This window comes from Lathyrus oleraceus, chromosome 1, assembly GCF_024323335.1.
Source record: "Lathyrus oleraceus cultivar Zhongwan6 chromosome 1, CAAS_Psat_ZW6_1.0, whole genome shotgun sequence".
Classification (NCBI taxonomy): Eukaryota; Viridiplantae; Streptophyta; class Magnoliopsida; order Fabales; family Fabaceae; genus Lathyrus; species Lathyrus oleraceus.
In genome coordinates, this window is record NC_066579.1 from 364118751 (window position 1) to 364138655 (window position 19905).

General features: G+C 38.6%; 3 protein-coding genes across 3 annotated transcripts; all 3 read left to right on the top strand.

Annotated features, from left to right (window-relative positions):
* Window positions 1–332: 332 nt before the first annotated feature.
* Window positions 333–1417, top strand: LOC127107160 (uncharacterized). Its single transcript, XM_051044453.1, has 2 exons — window positions 333–359; window positions 779–1417. Exons 1-2 carry the CDS (start codon window positions 333–335, stop codon window positions 1415–1417), a joined length of 666 nt encoding a protein of 221 aa, XP_050900410.1.
* Window positions 1418–5885: 4468 nt separating this feature from the next.
* On the top strand, window positions 5886–9576 carry LOC127115764 (auxin efflux carrier component 2). Its single transcript, XM_051047227.1, has 6 exons — window positions 5886–6745; window positions 8095–8320; window positions 8533–8618; window positions 8756–8913; window positions 9084–9160; window positions 9281–9576. The coding sequence occupies exons 1-6, from the start codon at window positions 5929–5931 to the stop codon at window positions 9354–9356; spliced, it is 1440 nt and encodes a 479-aa protein (XP_050903184.1). The 5' UTR covers window positions 5886–5928; the 3' UTR covers window positions 9357–9576.
* Window positions 9577–12674: 3098 nt separating this feature from the next.
* Window positions 12675–18275, top strand: LOC127107169 (uncharacterized). The gene is made up of 2 exons (XM_051044464.1): window positions 12675–16646; window positions 17613–18275. Exons 1-2 carry the CDS (start codon window positions 12675–12677, stop codon window positions 18273–18275), a joined length of 4635 nt encoding a protein of 1544 aa, XP_050900421.1.
* Window positions 18276–19905: the final 1630 nt, after the last annotated feature.

Consider the following 19905-nt stretch of genomic DNA (forward strand, 5'->3'; position numbering starts at 1 on the left):
TTTTTTGTTTTGTTTTTAGTAATAAGCAATGGAAAAATATTTCAAAAGAAAATCAACAGAGCAATCATCAACTTCTAATCCTCAAACACCTAATGAACGTCGAAGCCCCAAACTGGATCCTCCCATAAATTTTTTTTTGCAGTTTGAGTTGGAAAAACTTTCTAACGATCCTGGTTTAAGGTCAAAAATATCAGATTATCATCCAAGTGATAGAGATGAAATTAGAAGATATTATTTGCAAAAGGGTCCTTGTCAGCCAAAACAAATTATTTTTCCATAAAGAAAATCTGGAGATACCTTTCGTAAGTTTAATTCGGATTGGTATTTAAAATATGGTAGTTGTTTGGAATATAGTCAAAGTGAGGATGTTGCATATTGTTTATGTTGTTATCTTATGAGGTCACATCTTGAAGAACATAAAGGTTGCGGTGATGCCTTTATAACAGAAGGCTTTACAAATTGGAAAAAAAGTGAAAGATTTTGAGTTCATCTTGGAGATGTAAATAGCCCTCATAATCAAGCATGAAAAAATTATCAAGCTCTAATGAAACAAAAGCAACATATTGAATGTGTCTTGTGTAAACAATCCAATCAAGTTAAAAAGGACTATCGAATTCATTTGACAGGTTTAATTAATTACTTATTTATTAGCACAAGGTTTAACTTTTCGTGGTAATGATGAGTCAATTTGGGGAATTTTCTTGAACTTATGAATTTTCTTGTTAACCATAATGAAGATATTTATAAAGTTTGAAAAAATTGTCGTGGAAATCTTAAGTTAACATCTCCTGATATTCAAAAGGATATTGTTAAAGTTGCTGCAACGGTCACTACTCAAGTTATATTGGATGATCTTGGAGATGATTTATTTGTTATTTTAATTGATGAATCTCGTGATATCTCAGTGAATGAGCAAATGGTTGTGGTTATACGTAATGTAAATAATGAAGGAAAAGTTATTGAGCATTTTCTTGGTGTTGTTCATGTTTCAAATACTAGTGCTCTAACATTGAAATCGGGTTTGAAGTCATTATTTGCAAAATATGGATTAAGTTTGTCAAGAATACGTGGACAAGGCTATGACGGAGCAAGTAATATGCAGGGTGAATACAATGGTCTAAAAAGCTTGATTTTTAAAGAGAATTGTTCTGCATTTTTTATTCATTGTTTTGCACATCAACTCCAATTAGCTCTTGTGACATTAGCAAAAAAATATTCTAAAACTGCTTTATTTTTTAATTTGGTTGCTAATTTATATAATGTTGTTGGAGCATCATGTAAGCGCCGAGATATTCTTTGTGAAAGTCAAGCTACAAAGGTGAAACAAGCATTGGAACATGGAGAAATCTCTAATGGGTGTGGCTTGAATCAAGAAATGGCAATTAAGAAGGCGGGGAAAACAAGATGGAGCTCATAGTATGGTACATTACTTAGTATAGTTTCTCTATTCTATTCTATGATTGATGTGCTAGAAATGATTGAGGAAGATGGAACATATTTAGATAAAAAAGGTGAAGCACTAATGCTGATGAATTATATGCAATCTTTTGAATTTATTTTCATCTTGCACTTGATGAAAATAGTTTTAGGAATTACACATGATTTATCTCAAGCATTACAAAGAAGTGATCAAGATATTGTAAATGCTATGAAGTTAGTAAAAGTGTCCAAAATAAGGTTACAAGCTATAAGAGATAATGGTTGGGATTCTTTGTTGAATGATGTTTCATTATTTTGTAAGTATAATGATATTGACATTCCAGATATGGATGACACTTTTCAACCAACACAAAAAAGTCAAAGAGAAAAATGGAGAAAGTATCTAATTTACACCATTTTCAAGTTGGATTGTTTTATGAAGTGATTGATCGACAACTTCAAGAGTTGAACAATCATTTTACAGAAGTGAATACTGAGTTGCTCCTTTGTGTAGCTTGTTTAAGTCCAAGAGATTTATTTTCTGCATTTGATAAGGAGAGGTTGATTCTTTTAACTTAATTTTTTCCTTCAGAGTTTTCTCAAGTTGAATTATTGGCACTAGATTGTCAACTTGAAAACTATTTCTTAGATGTATGCTTTGACACTGAACTTTCAGAATTATAGGGGATTGATGATCTTTCTATCAAGCTCGTAGAGACCAAAAAACATGTTGTGTACCCATTGATATATTTACTTTTAAAGTTATCTCTGATATTATCGGTGGCAACTACAACAGCTAAAAGAGCTTTCTCTACTATGAATATTATCAAGAATCGAATGCGAAATCGCATGAGTGATTATTGATTAAATGATTGCTTAGTTACTTACATTGAGAGATATTTTTGTTGATGTTGAAAATGAGAAAATTATTCAATATTTTCAGAACATGAAAAATTATAGAGAACAATTATAATTTATATTTATATTTTTGAAAATGAAATATTATATTTATATTGACCCCACTACTTAAAATTTTTGACTACGTTCCTGATTATAATGATATCATGAAATATTATAATTTATCATCTTAAATTCTACTTCAAATAAAATAGAATATTATGGTGAAAAGAATTTTGCAATACACAACTTTATCCTAATGACTTCTTAGCCTGAATTTCAAAAGTTTCATAGTATATATATTTTCTAACATGATGATTATATATGGTTGATATTACCCTAACACATATTAATATTTCATTATTAAATTTAGTTGAGTTTCCAAAACTTTCATTTTTTCTACCGTATATAATTAATTATTTTTATCACTATTTAAGTAATACTTTTTTTATATCTTATTAAAAAAATTGTATATCAACGCAACTATATTAAGAAATTATGATTATCATTTTTTTCCTATGACGTGGAGATAGCGAAAAAAAAAATGATACTCTCTATTGAATATTAAAGATCCATACATAATAAAATTGAGATGTAAGTGGGACAAATTTTGTGAATCTAATTTATTAGCATCTAGAGACAAAATTTGATTCCGATTTAATATTAACTCAACAAACAATAAGTGTCATGTTTATAAAATAAATATTTAATTTAATTCTATAATTTATCTTTATACTTTTCATCTTTAATAATATTTGTCTTTCAAATTTAATTTCCATGCTAATTTCAATTACCATTTTTTTTTCTTTTTTTTCTTTTATATGTTAAGTTTTTTATTACTAAATTATTATTAAAATGAAATTAAATATTCAAATATCAATAACAAGCATGAGCTCGTGCAGATGCACGAGTTAATTATTAGTATATGTAATATTTTATAAACCGAACCGAAGATCGAGCCGATGAAACTTGTGCTTTAAGATTTAATTGATTCAATTGGTTAAACTTACGATCAAACATTTATTAAATAAACTAATAATATGAAATTAAATTTCATAGTTTTCACACATAATCATATGTTCACAACTTAATAAAATAAACATTTCAAAAATCTATTATAAAATTAATACAACAATATCGATAATACATATAATAATATAACATAATTTTACACTTCATTTCAACCTTCATTTAAGTATAATTTGATCAAATTAAAGAATTACAATAAAATAAATTAAACTAATTCAAACAAATATTAAAATAATAAAATATAATAACTAAAATAAAATTCAAATAATTAAGAATACCTAAATTAAATAAGATAAAATACTAAAAATAAATAATACATTATACTTCATTAAAAAAACGAATTTGAATTGAACTACGACAACAAGTCTTAATTGACAATTACAAATAATATTGACTTAAACGACAATCAATATTATGTTGGATATCATTATCTTTAAAAGAGACGGCGTGATGATGATTGAGTGTGGTTGAAAGAAAAATTATAATTGAGTGATAAAATTTAAAAATTTATATGATTGTAAAAAATTAAAAATAACATGGAATCTTTTTTTGTGATTGAGAAATATATATTAAGTTTTTATATTGACATATTAAAATTTAAAATAAAAAAAAAAGAAGCAAAACAAAAAATGGACATTCAGATATAGCATGCAATATTTTTACAAAAGTAAATCTGAGCCCCTTGTTTTGTTTTTCTTATTTTAATTTATGTTTCTATTTTCTTGAAAAAGTATTGTTCCAATGCAATGTTTCGATAGTTCCATGCAATGTTTATATGCACTTACAGGAAAATATATAACATTCAAATTTTCAAAGTTAAATACATTCTCCATGAAGAGGATTTAGATATCTTTTACTCGATTTTAGGTTGACTTATCTTTTATTTTAAAGGAGAAATAAATCCAAATAATATTTAAAAAAAATTCTTTATAAAAAATAAACTTTTCTATCAAATAAAAAAAAAATTTAAAGAGCTTCAACTAAAGTAATTTAAAAGAACTTTATAAAAAAATTGAAATACTTATTTTACATAAATAAGTATATTTTCAATTCCAGTGAATACAATTTATATTATAAATTATTTTTCAATTCTTTATACTATCCTACACTTTCCTAACTCTTCCCACATTATTTTATTTTATCTATTTTTTTATAAAAAAATAGTGTGTATTGTTGTTGAATATTTAATTACGATCGAGAATTATAGAATTTGTTAGTATAATTTGTAAAATTTATTTATTATAAAAATGTAAAAGAAATTCATGATGGCAATTGTTTTTTTAATTAGTGATTTATTCACTTACACACAAATTTTTAAATATTTATTAAATAAATTCATTTAATTTTTTATAACATATTTCATATTTTTTAGTAATATAGTAGTATTTTATTTTAATTTGTACTCATTTTTGCATAGAAATTTATACACATATATCTAATATTTTATTATTTAAATAAGTATGAATCAAAATTAGTATTTCCGTTCGTAAGTATTATACATCAAATACTTACACTAAATTTAGAGAAAAATTATATTTTATTATTTTTTCGTTTTTTTAAATTAGTTTATCAATATGTCAAACAATTTTTAATTTAAAATTATTTTTAAAATAAAAAAATATAAGTATTTTCAAACAATTTTAATTTTATTTATAAAACTCTTATTTTCAACTTTATCATAAAAATAATTTTTATAACCGAAAAAACTCGGTTAAACAATACCTTATATTAGCAAATTGCTATTTAAAGAAAAGAAAGAGATAATTATATTCATGGTAAAAAAATAAAATAAAAGAGGTTTTATATTTTATATATTGATTGTTCAAAGTTCAACTTAATTTTCTTAAGAGAAGATAAGTTAATATAATATTCAGTTAATAAAAAAGTTTCCAGCATCGGCTAAAAAATATTTCCTACCTTAAACTTAGAAGAAGGCACTTTTTTCTGTCTTGAGTGTGAAGAAAAAAAAAATCTACCGTTAACTTTAATCTTTTTAAATATTTTTTCCTATTCTACCCTAAACAAACCGATTTATCGCATTTTCTTATGAAAAGTCAAAATTTTAACCATGAAAAAAAAGACTATCCATTAATCGAATAAAATATTTTTATATTATCAATCAATCAGAGATTTATATCCCATCAAATCACATGTTTAATTTTAAAATACTGATATGATATGGTAAAATATTATAATTTTATTAGATGATGGTGTAAAGATATTTTACAAAATTTTAAAAAAGACAATACAATTTTTTTTCTCTAAAATTGCTACAAATAAAAGTTACTTTGACTTGTTTTTAAAAATTATATTTTCATAACTATTTAAAATTATATTTTCATCATAGTAAATAAAAGCAAATAATTTATATTTTTTTTTCAAAAATATCTATAAAAATTCTGTAGATTTTCTTTTTGACCAAAAAGCTCTAAATTATAAATATTTATAACAACTTTTTCTCATAAAATATATAACAAATAGTCTATATATATTGTTAGTACTTTGATTGCAAGATTAAACACTATCATCATAATCATTTTTCAATCTCTTAAACCTTCCTCTCATACACTATAACTTCAAACCATGATCAATGGTAAAGATGTATACAAGATTCTTGAGAGCATTTTCCCCTTATATGTTGCAATGATGTTAGGTTATGCTTCAATAAAATGGTGGAAAATTTTCACACCAGATCAATGTGCTGGTGTAAACCGTTTTGTCGCAATGTTCGCAGTTCCAACACTTACTTTCACTTACATAATTCCAATAGATCCTTACCACATGAATTGGAGGATAATAATAGCTGACACACTTCAAAAAATTGTGACATTATTGTGTCTAATCCTATGGAACATTTTCACAAAACGAGGTAGTTTCGATTGGACAATAACCGTTTTTTCACTTATTAATTTACCTAACACACTTGTTGTTGGGATTCCTTTGTTACAAGCTATGTATGGAGATGTTTCGACGCCGCTTTTGATTCAGATTGTGTTCATGCAAGCTGTTTTGTGGTATACACTTTTGTTGATAATGTATGAGTATCGAGCGGCGAAGATATTTATTTCGCAACAGTTTGTGGTGAGGAATGAAGATGGGACGGAGTCGGTTTTGTCGGAGTCGGAGAAGATTGATATCGGGTCGAATGTTGATTTGGAGTTGGGTGAACTTTTGCATAGTTTGAGTGTTAGGTCTGGTTCGAGGAAGAATAGTTTTGGTGAGAAGGGGTTGTTTAGGAAGAGTAAGAGTAGTAGTAGTAGTGCAAATTTGAGTATGGGATTGAAAAGTATGAAGAGTAGGAGTGTGAGGATTTCACCTCAACCAATTCTGAAATCTATTAGTGGTAAAAGAAACATGAGTTCTAATGGACGTTTGACACATGAAATTGAACCATCACAAGGTAATTTTATGATTCATATAACATATATTAGGGTTTTTGTTTTATGCTTTTTTTTTTATATGAATGTGCATACATCGATCAAAATAAGTCACTGATTTAGCTAACTAATTCCTCTATTAGTTTATGGAAATTGAATCCCCTTTTATTCACTGGATTCACAAATTCACACATTCGGAGTATTAATTCTCTGATTAAGATGTGATAATTTAATAAAATATTGACTTAATATTAATTTTATAATTATTAAACTTAAATCTTGATTGTCCGATTTTGATTTAATCGGTCAATATTACTCTGCATGAAAAACTCTATCAACGTTTAAATGATATTTCTAAATTCATCTTAAATTATTATTAGGGGTGTTACAAAAAACTGTGAACCAAACTGAATCAACGAAGCAAACTGTACTGAATTAAAGTTAAAATAATCAAACCACTATGTTTGGTTAGTAAATCGAATCATATTGTACTAATGGTTCTAGAATCGAACTAAAATTGATATTGAACCGAATCGAAACTGAAATCGAAGCGAACTGAAATTGAAAATGAAAAAATAGTTTTAAGTTAAAAAAAAATAACGATTCGATTATGTAACAAATTGTTCGATTTAGAAAAATTATCTTATAACAGTTCAATACAGTTTGGAATTTTTAAACGGGATATCAAACCAATAATTTTGATTATGTATGATTGTAAGTAAATTAAAACGGATCTGTTCGGTTCAGATAAACTTTAACTATGATTTAGTTCGATTCGATCAGTTTTCTCATAAAATCATACCATGAACCGCCCTAATTATCATATTAGAAACTAATTTCTTATAAAATTGAAGTTTGTTATAAACTAACTGCACAATTGTAATTATAGATAAACTTGTCATTATTGGTTTAGGTATGTATTTTGACTGATTTTTACAATTTTGATTATCAATTTGTCTTTTGACTCATAAACTAATAAATATACTTTATCGGATCTCAAATCTAAAAATATATATATTGGTATTTAAAATATATACTATAATACAAGTAAATTTAATTATTTTTACTATATTTAATGATAATAAAATAGTCCTAAATTAATAGAAAGAACATATTTTTTTAATACCAATATGTTCTTATTTTTACTATATAATACAAGTAAGTTTCTTAATATGAGATTTTTTTTACAAAGGTTAATTAGTCTTACTTTTTTTCAAAATCAAAGTATCAATATTTTTGAACCTTTATACATTTAGCAACTTTCAATTTATCTCAATAAGAAAATTAAAATAATATAATCTCTTTGAAAATTTTAAATTAAGCAAAACATACATCCATTAACTTTTTGTTAATATATTCTTTTTCCATGCAGTTGATAACTTTGAATTGCTTGGAATTAAAGTAACAGAGAAAGAGCATGAGAGCAAGGAAGAACAAATGGAGGAGATTAAAGAAGAAATTACTGAAGAAGAACAAATGGCACCTAGTCAATCTATGGTGTTAAAGCTCATCGTAATTAGGGTTTATAAGAAACTCATAAAAAACCCTAATCTCTGGGCTTCTGTTCTTGGCATTATATGGGCTCTCATAGCAGCTAGGTATTTTCCAACAACTTCATCTTTAATACTTTTTTCTTGTAACGCTTTCATTTTAATATTCCATCCGTTTTAAAATGATTCTCCTTTCTTCTGCTTCAGCACTTTTGAATACTAAAATTGGTATTTAAAGACATTTATTTATTACAATAATGTATTTATTGATATTGAAGACATTTAGTTTTTTCTTTGATTCTTCTTTTGTACAAGTGTAGGTTGAACATTAAATTGCCAAGAATCATATATGAATCTATTACAATAATATCTAAAACTGGACTAGGAATGTCCATGTTTAGTCTAGGTATGTATGGTCTTGTCCTTAGTGATTCATCAATTTCAATAGTCTAATACTAGGAATGTCAAATATAATAGTACAAAAACATTATGTTTATATGTTTTTATGTCTCATTCTTTAATGATTAATGTTTCCTTAAATAGGCATATTCATGGCATTACAACCCAAGATCATTTCTTGTGGAAAAACTGCAGCAGCAATGTCTATGCTACTTAAGTTCTTGCTTGGCCCTGCATTGTTTGGCGCTACCTCTGCGGCGGTTGGTGTTCGCGGAGATGTTTTTAAAATAGGAATTGTTCAGGTAACGTAGTCATTAACCATATCATCTGATTTTGATTGAACGATCACGTAGTCACTCAAACTGCATTGTGGAATCTCGGTCCAAAATAAACTCATGAAATTTCTCATAAATGAACTCAAATTCATGTATTCGTGTAATATGATATGATGACTCCATATTTAATTTTTCAGGCTGCTCTTCCTCAAGGTATTGTTCCATTTGTCTTTGCCAAAGAGTATAATCTACATGCGGAAATATTCAATACAGCGTAAGTGTGTGGTGTGTACGCGTGCGTGCGCGTTACTTTAAATTTTATTTATTTATGTATGTAATTGTTATATAGTTAATGTGACACTAACATATATTTTATTTTCTGATAAATTTGCAGGGTTATCTTTGGATTAGCACTTGTATTCCCAATAGGAATTCTCTACTACGTGCTTCTTGGATTTAGCTCATTTTAACAATGAGGGTTAAAAGAAAGACTTAATTGTATTTTTATCTGTTTGAGATAAAAACAAGTTTGCTACTTTTGAGTATGTAAATCTACAAGTTGTTACAGTCTCAAACAAAGATGGATGAAAGACAATGTATGTTTTGAGAGGATTTTAGAATGTATATTTGAAACGATTTTAGAATGTTTTTTTGATTATGAGGGAGAGGGACAAGAATGTAAGAGCAAATTGTTCGACTAAAATGCACTATGGTTTGTTAGGTAAAGGTGTCGTTAAATATAATAATTATATATTATTAATATTTTTATAAAATTAGAATTTTTTTTATTAGCAGAGGAGTATAAGAGTATTTAACCCTTAATATAAAGATATGTCAACATAGAGGATAACACTAGAAAACCTCCGACGAAAGGAATCAAACAGATTAAACTATACAAATTAATCAAGCATCCGAATTCGTCCTCCAAACTACTTGAGAGGGGAAGGATGTTACAAGGTATTTAGGTTGCAGTCATTTCCAAGAAAGCATTTTAACCCTTTCTAATAAGTCAAAGGTACATTCAAAAAGAATATTGTTCTTGCAATTTCAAATGATCCAACAAACAAGTGCCAAAAAAAATCACCTAGATTGACTTAATTCTTCAAACCAAATGAATGATAAAGAAAAAAAAAAGAGGTGATTGACAATTTTCTAGTAACATAATTCATACCAATCTAAAAAGTTGTTGATGATGTAATTCATGGTGTCGAAACATATTGTTGTCGAAACACTTAGGTGTCGAAGTGTTGAGGAGTTAGTCTCGACATGTATTTTTACTTAGGCTTAATTTTGTAGTGTTAGTAGAATTAGATCTTTTAGGATTTACTCGAGGAGCAAGCAAACCCAACTCTATAAATAGGGAGTAACCTTTATTAATTGTAACATAACACATACTTGCAGTTGCAAAGAAAAAATTCTCCTCTCAAAGAGCAGAGAGTTACTCTGCAGAAATTTCTTCTTCTTCCTTATTCGAAAACCCTCTTTTTCTTCCCCAATTCAATTCTGTTTCTTTTCATTACCATTGTCAACCGAAATCTTGCAATCAAGGTTGGGTAATTCACTCGATTGAAGAGTGAAGAATAAGAGGAGTAATCAATCAGAAAGATTGGTTCTTGTTCATCAAGATTCAGTTCGAAATTCTCTATGGGTTTTAGTGAATTTCTTGGAGGAAAATTGGTGAATTTTCAACATTTGGTATCTAAAGCATTGGATGAGCGATTTGTGGGCAGTAAAACACGATGGTGATGAATCATCCGAACGGACATTTTTCGGTGAGTCTCCCAATTTTGAAGAATCAAAATTATGAGAATTCGTGCAAGCAGATAAAAGTTGTCTTTTGTTATTAAGATCTATGGGATCTTGTGGAGGGAGTGACACCACTTGCAGCAAACACAACGAATGAAGAAAAGGCTACACACAAAGAATTGAAGATGAAAGATTATAAAAGTCTCTTTATGATCAGTCAATATATTGATGTAGACAATTTCGAAAAGCTTAGTGATGTTGAATCAGTGAAAGAAGCATGCGAAATTCTGGTAAAATCGTTTGGAGGTGCAGAAAAGGTGAAAGAAGTGAGGTTACAAACTCACAAAAGAACGTATGAATTGCTTCATTTGGAAGACAATGAAAGCATAACTGGTTTTTTCAGTAGGGTTACAAAATTAGTGAATCAAATCAAGGTATGTGGAGAAATGTTGACATCAAAATCAGTTATTTCAAATATATTGAGGTCATTGGATCCAAAGTTCGACCATGTGGTAGTAGCCATAGAACAGACAAAAGATTTGTCAACATTGACAAAGGAAGAGCTTTAAGGGACACTTGAATCTCATGACCAAAGAATGGCTGAAAGAGTTGCAGACAAGTCGAAGCGTGATATGGCTTTGCAGGCACAATCAACAAGAGAAAAGAAAGGTAAGGGGAAGTGGTTCGACAACAAAAGTAGAGGAGGCTACAACAATTTGACTGGTCAGAATCAACAAGAAGGAGGATGGTGTTGCGGGTAGAGAAAGAGGTGGTGGTCGAAAAACTGACAAAAGTCACATTCAATGTTTCAACTATCAGAAGTATGGTCACAACTCTAGTGATTATCCTGAAAACAAAAGAGTCAAGATAATGATGTAAAGTTTGCAAATTATGAATAAGAAGAGATGTTGTTGATGGTCATAACAAGAGATGAAGAAAGATTCCAGGACCAATGGTACTTGGACTCAGGATGCTCATCACACATGACTGGTAGGAAAGATTGGTTTGTCAACATGAAACCCTCAATAAAGAACATGGTAAAATTTGCAAATGACAATACTCTAGCAGCTGAAGGTATTTGTGGTGTTCTGATTATGAGGAAAGATGGCAAGAGGTCAGTAATCTCTAATGTATTATATATACCAGGCATGAAAATTAACCTTCTCAGCATATGGCAGTTGGTTGAAAAGAACTACAAAGTGCCGATCAAATACAAGATAGTGAGAGTTCTCGACTCAGGTGGAAGATTAATCTTGAAGGAACCTATGTCTCAAAATAGAACCTTCAGGATTGAACTTAATGTGATGGAGCACAAGGGCCTTGACACTATAACTAGTAGGGGGATGGATATGGCATTATAGATGTTCTGGACTGGGCCATGACACTTGGCACGGCACGGCCCAATGCTCGCCAAGCCCACGTCCAAACGACCATGTCCAAACGACCACGAGGACACGTCAGGTGAACGACCGTCCGCCCGAAGAACGTCTCCCCGGCCCCTTAAATACGTGTCGGACAACGAGCGGGTCCTCCCCATACGATCTCCATCCACTCATCGTCAACCCACGCCGCGGACACCTAAGTTGTGTCGGGCAGAGCCATAACGGCATCCCACTCACCACGTCACCCAACTCCCCTATATTGTCTCCTTAGGGATAGGGGCAGTTGGACCAGGGGGCAGACCTTGGTCTAGGTCTTAACGCTTCTTACGCATCCCCTGGCAGCTCCTCCTTGGGCCTTGCTAATCCAGCCCATTAGGAGCCTTGGCCCAGCGCTGGGGGCTCAATATAAATACCCCTTTCATGGCAAAGGGGCAGGTATTCTAACTCACACTCTGATAACCTCATTCTGTACCTTTTCTGACTTAAGCATTGGAGCACCTTGCAGGTACACCCCCCTCTCATTTCATTCTCCGGCCCATTCACCAAGACCTTGGAAGGCCCTCCTGATCAGGTAAGATCAGTGGCGCCGTCTGTGGGAACTAGCTATCCCCATCTTCATCAAACGAGGATCAAAAGCTCATTTATTTCTGTCCTTCCAACATGGCCGGAGAACAACATAGCGATCACAGCCGTCCCCTCGTCAACTACAATATGGACGACGGCCCGCCATCCCATGAAACGGACGCTCGGGACGGTCATCCATCCACCCCGTCTCCAGAGCCCCAAAACAACGGGGATGCCTCTCACGCCCACAATTTAGGGGCAGAGACATTTCATCCCATTCCCGTTCCCGTTGAAGGAGACGCCGTAATGATTGCCATGGTGAATGCCCTCAATCAGGCCGGTTCTATGCTCCACCAGCAGCACGAACGAATCATGGCCCTCGAAGCCGAACGACAAGAGGCCCGGCCCCAGCCGGTGAGTAGGATACAACAACGTTCGGAGCCAACGAAGAAGCGAGGACGTCGCTCTCCAGAACCCCACGTCAGCAGGGCACGCGCCCGTCGTGACGGTGGTCGAGCGGGAACATCACCAAGGCGCGGACACAGCCCCGACAACAACGAACTGTCTCCCTTAAGGAGCGACGAGGAAGATTTGCATTGCCCCCTATCTCGGGCTATAATGGAAGCCCCGCTCCCCAAAGGCATGGAGAAACCACCAAATCTAGCTGTGTACGACGGGACTACAGATCCCGACGATCACGTCGACAACGTCAACGCGATGCTCGACTACCGCAATGATATAACCGGGCACCTCAAATGCCGACTGTTCTCAACGACCCTCAGGAAAGGGGCCATGGCTTGGTACAAAAGCTTGGCCCCTGAGTCCATTACGTCATGGAGAGTCATGAGGTCCATGTTCACCAGGCACTTTACAGCTTCCCGTCGTCACCCCAAGACTGAGGCGACCCTTGAAGCCATAGTGCAGAAGAAGAATGAAACACTGCGCTCATACATCGAGCGATTCAACCAGGAGGCTGTCGAGGTAGATACCACCGAGCACATGAAGAAGTATCTCCTCGAGAGAGGTCTCTTGCCCAGCAGTGAACTTAGCAGAGCCGTAGGGATCGAGCCTCCCCGCACCTTAAACGAGCTCCTGCATAAAGCCCAGGCCTACATCAGATACGAGGAAAAGCAGGTGGCACACAATGCCCGCAGCGGACGTAACGCTGGGGAGACCGAGCACTCAAAACGCGAGGACACGAGCATTTCCCGTCGCAACGGAGACAAACGAAGAGGAGAAAGACCTCGCGAGCTCCAGGAAGGAAGAGGCCCCGCGGGCAGATATAGCGAGTACACCTTACTGACAGCTCCTCGAGAGCGCATCCTCGCAGAATGTATCAACTCTGAATTTAAGCAGGGCAGGGTCAGGTTCCCAAAACCGTCTGCACCAAAGCCCCACACCGACAAATCAAAGTACTGCCGGTTCCACAGAAGTCACGGGCACGTGACCGAAGACTGCGTCCACCTGAAGGATGCGATAGAAATTTTAATCCAAGAGGGGCACCTGAAGCAGTATACGAGGAAGAACGAAGCTCCCAGACACGACGAGCCAGAGAAGAAGAGACCCCGGGAAGACACACCCCCTGACAACTCTCCCTATCAAGTGGCCCTCTGCGTGTCACGACCGGAAGATTTCTTCCTCCCCGAACCATTGCCCGAGGGCAAGATCACTGCACTCAGCCCTTGGGAAAACTTCCCTACCACACTGGTGATATCAGGAGGAGGAACTAACGGGGAATCCGCGGCCCTCTCCGTCAAACGTAAGTTCGACGAACTCCTACTGACTGCCCCCGAGCAGAAAGCGACATTGACAAAATACCGGGGAAAATCCAACCCAATATCCTTCTTCCTGGAGGAACTCCCGGGCGGATCCCCGAACTCGGGCATCCCACTATTGATAAGGGCAAAGATGGCCCAATTCGACGTACGACGCATCCTGGTCGACCAAGGCAGCTCAGTGGATATCATGTACGTCCACCTCTTCAAGACTCTGAAGCTAGACAAGACCAACTTAGCCCCCTACGTCGGATCAGATCTCCAAGGATTCAACGGAGCAACAACCAGACCGTGGGGATATGTTGAGCTCCTCGTCACCTTCGGCGAACAAGAAACGGCCAGGGAAGTCAAAATCCAATTCCTGGTCGTAGACTGTCCGTCTCTCTACAATTGCATCTTTGGACGCCCGACACTGGCCGAACTCACCGCGGTCCCATCCACCGTCCACCTGAAGATGAAATACTACACCAAATTGGGACGTGTGGTCACCATCCATGGTGACATCGAAGCAGCCCGGCGATGCTACGACGCCGCAGTAAAAGGACAGGCCGTAATCAGCACGAAGAGCAACTGCAACAACAAAAAACTCAAGACCGAGGATCCTGCCCGAGGAGTCAACGCCATCGACCTCGACTGTCGCATCGGGCTGGACGAGACCGAAGAGGGGAGGTTCCCCAAGGAACGCTCTCTCGAACACCCGGTCCGACCAATCCCCGACGGGGAGTTCGAACTCATTCCTCTTGGGGACGATCCGGAAAGGACGGTGAAGATAGGTAAGGGACTACCCGAGGAAACAAGAGAAGAGCTAGTAGCATGCCTCAAAGAGAACTCCGACCTCTTCGCGTGGAATGCCGCAGAAATGCCCGGGCTGGACCCCGAGATCGCGTGTCATAAGCTAGCTTTAGACCGGGCAGCCAAGCCCATAGCACAGCGTAGACGCAAGCAATCGCCCGAAAAGGCAGAGGCTGCCGAGCGAGCTGTAAAAGACCTCTTAGAGGCAAATTTTATTTCTGAAGCCCAGTACACAACCTGGCTCTCTAATGTAGTCCTCGTTAAGAAAAATAATGGAAAATGGCGTATGTGTGTTGATTATACTGATCTTAATAGGGCTTGCCCGAAAGATGCTTTCCCCCTCCCTAATATAGACTTGCTCGTTGACAACTCTGCAGGTTTTAAACTCTTGTCCTTCATGGACGCATATAGTGGATACAACCAGATCCCTATGTCGCCCGCAGACAAGAAACACACAGCGTTCATGACCCCAACGGGCAATTACTATTACAACGTGATGCCGTTCGGGCTCAAGAACGCTGGCGCTACATACCAACGCATGATGAACAAAGTCTTCAAGGACGAAATAGGGGACATGCTCGAAGTGTACATGGACGACATGATCGTCAAATCACACGAGGAGATAACCCATGCTCGACACCTTGCGAAGGTATTCGGGCAGGCGAGACAGTGTAAAATGAGGTTCAACCCCGAAAAATGCACGTTCGGAGTCCGGGCAGGCAAGTTCCTCGGTTTCTATCTCACCGAAAGAGGGATCGAGGCCAACCCCGACAAATGCCGGGCATTCTCGGATTTTCCGACCCCGAAAACCAAAAAATCGATCCAGTCACTCAATGGAGTGCTCGCCTCACTCTCCCGTTTCATCGCCAAGTCCGCCCAGCACGCGTTGCCATTCTTCAGACTCCTTCGCAAAGAGGCTACCTTCGACTGGACCGATGAATGCGAGCAAGCGCTACTCCATCTAAAGAAGGTTCTGTCCCAACCCCCGGTCTTATCACGGCCATCAGAAAAGGAAACCCTATACTTATACCTATCCGTGGCAACCGAGGCCGTCAGCGCCGTTCTAATAAGAGAAACCGACGAAGGACAAAAGCCCATCTATTTTACGAGTAAAGCACTCCAAGGTCCCGAGCTCCGATATCAGCAAATCGAAAAGGTCGCCCTGGCCCTCATCAACACAGCGAGGAGACTACGATATTACTTCCTCGCACACACGATAAAGGTGAGGACCGACCAGCCAATCAAACAGCTGCTCGGGCGCCCGGATATGGCCGGGAGGATGCTCAAGTGGTCACTAGAACTCTCCGAATTCGACATACAATACGAAAGTAGGAAAGCCTTGAAAGCTCAGGCACTGGCCGACTTCGTCGCGGAGATGACCCACTGCCCGACTCCAGTAGAAAGCGCCCACAAATGGACGATCTTCGTCGATGGCGCCTCTAGCACATCAGGCAGCGGGGCCGGGATCATCCTCGAAAATGAAGAAGGGATCCTGATAGAGGTATCATTAGCGCTAGCGTTCCCAACATCAAACAACCAAGCCGAATACGAAGCCTTCCTCGCAGGCCTGAGGTTAGCCGAGGACCTGGGAGCAAAAGAGGTAAAAATATCCACCGACTCCCAGCTCGTGGCCTCACAAGTGCGAGGAGAATACCAAACCAAGAACGACAACCTCCTCGAGTACTTGTCCCTCGTCAAAGAAAAACTTGATGCCTTTGAAAAATGGGAAGTTCAACACATACCCCGCGAGCACAACACACGGGCGGACGTTCTCTCGAAACTAGCCAGCACGAGGAAAAAGGGTGGGAATAAATCAGTAATCCAAGAAATTCTCCCTCGGCCCAGCATCGACAAACTACCGCCTCCACTCGAGGTCAACGCTATTGGAGATACCCACTGTTGGATGACACCCATCTACAATTACCTCACACGAGACGAACTCCCGGCTGACCCGAAAGAGGCGACCACTGTCAAACGACGCGCATGCTCGTACGTACTCCTCGAAGGCAAACTCTACCGGAGAGGATTCTCCATCCCACTACTCAAATGCGTCGAGGAAGAGAAAGTCCCCGACATACTTGGAGAGATACACCGGGGAATTAACGCTCAACACCTCGGCGGACGATCGCTCGCACGAAAAGCCCTTCGAGCAGGCTACTACTGGCCGACCATGCAAAACGATTCGAAAGAGCACGTCAAAAGGTGTGACAAATGCCAACGACATGCCGACATGCACCTCGCACCCCCGAACGACCTCAAATCACTGTCTTCCCCATGGCCCTTCGCGTGGTGGGGCATGGACATCCTCGGACCCTTCGTCACCGGATCATATCAGAATAAATACCTCATCGTCGGGGTGGATTACTTCACCAAATGGATCGAGGCGGAGGCACTGGCTAAAATAACCGCGCAGAACGTTCTCCGGTTCTTCAAACGCAATATCCTCGCTCGGTTCGGTATACCCCAGGCACTTGTCACAGACAACGGGACACAATTCACGGACGGAGGATTCCAGGACTTCGTCGCCAGCCTGGGCACCACACAGCATTTCACGTCTGTCGAGCATCCGCAGACGAACGGGCAAGCAGAGGCGGCCAACAGGGTAATCTTACGTGGCCTCAAACGCAGACTCGGTGAGGCAAAGAGGGCATGGGTCGAGGAGCTACATAGCGTCCTATGGGCCTACCGCACGACACCACATTCTACCACCGGGGAAACCCCGTTCCGACTAACTTACGGCACCGAGGCAGTCATCCCGGTGGAGATACGGACGCCAACGAGGAGGACAGAGGAGCCCCTAGACGAGGAAATGAACGATGAAACCCTTAGAGCCGAGCTCGACCTAGTCGAGGAGATACGTTCCGAAGCAGCTCTCAGGGAAACAACCCTCAAACAAAAAATCGCACTACGCCATGACGCGAAAGTCATAAAAAGAGAGTTCCAGGTCGGCACCCTGGTCCTCAGAAGAAACCAGAAAAACCCGAGAGAGGGCAAACTGGCGGCCAACTGGGAAGGCCCTTACCGCGTCCGCGACAAAACGAGCAACGGGGCCTATTACCTAGAAAACCTACAAGGAGAACAACTCGCTCGACCATGGAACGCGGAAAAACTTAGACAATATTACAGCTAAATACACCACGGGGAGACGTGGCAGGTACGACCACGCTCTTCGTCCCCAAAACCCCAGGGAGGAACCACGAGACCCGGGAACGATCCGGGGTCACATAACAAACACAACCCTCCCCGACGGTTGGGATCTTGACCAAGACTCAACGTCGAAGTACCAGGACTGGCAGGGCACCCAGCTCGCGATGGGAGGGCCCAAGCCTCGGGACCAGGGTTCAAACAACGGACCCGGGCTTCGGTACCCACGGGCACAAAGCCCGACACTTCGTCGGTTCCCTAAACCGAGGAGATTAACAAAGTCGAGCAGAGTACGAATTCATACAAACAAGTATCAAACACAAACGAGCACAATGAATGATAACGAAAATATTCATACATTAGAAACGATAAGAGCGGCCGAAGCCAAGTACGCCCGAAGGCCATATTACAACGCCCGAAGGCCAAAATACATAAGGCACGCAGGCCATGATAACTAAAATCAAAGAAAGACAATGAAACTAAGACTCCGCTCGGAGCACCTCTTCATCCTCTTCTTCTTCTTCTCCCCCCAGCTCCTCCTCCACTTCAAACGGGCAGATAATCTCACCATCCCGGACGCAGCAGTTATAGGCCGACCCTGCTGTCACCAACTCAGGGTTCAGAAGCCCGAGCTGCTCGACAGCATTGTCGAAACCCTCTTTGAAGCAGGCCACGAGATCTTGGTTGAGAGTCCGAATATGCCCTAGCAGCTCACCGCGCGAACCAAGGGCGCGTTCCTCCTCGGTCTCATCTGCCAGAGGACGGACCTTTCCCTCGAGAGACTCAACCTGAGCCCGTAGGCCAGCGTTGTCCTCGGTTAGCTTCTGATGGTCGACCACCTGCTCTTCCAATCTCGCCTTAGCAGCCTTCAACTGGTCCCTCTCCTTTTCCACCTCCTCCAGCTTCTGCCTCAGCCCTTCCTGCAGCTGATGCTCTTCTTTGTAGTCCGACAGATCTTTAGATAGTCTTTCCTTCTCCGTCCGAACCTGCGAAAGGGCATCCTCCAGCGAGGCGGTGGAGACCGAAGTGTCGGTCATAACCATGGCCGTCTCCATCACCCGGATGACAGCAGCAATATCCCTGGCCAGATCTTTTCTCCGGGCAGCAGCGTCCTGGTCCAGAATAGCTTTGGCCTCAGGCGCAGGCACAACGATCGACTCCTCGGCCTTGAAGAACGACCGTTCCACATAGCAGGGAGGTAGAAGATAGCTGCCCGGTCCATTCGGACTTCCTGGAGACGACCTGGTGAGAGGCCCAGCCGGACGCTTCCGTTTATGGAGGGGAGAAGCCGCTGGCGACGGACTGCTATCAGGAATGTTGATCGGGTTAGATCGAGGAGGAGAGGAAGGAATCACGCTCGCCGCCTGCGAGGGACCGACCCCGGCATCGCCAGCAGTCTCCGAGACACGGGCCACAGTTTTCTTCTTCTTCTTGGGCACCCGGTCAGGAGCGCCGACCTGATTCGCTAGCTTCAGCACCCGATCACGAGCATTGGGCATGGCACCTGCGAATAAATTACACACAAACATTAGCGACCGAAGTCATAAACAGAAATAAAAAGCTAAACAAAGTCTGCCTACTCAATAACGCCAGAGCTTCCTCCTCGGTATCACACT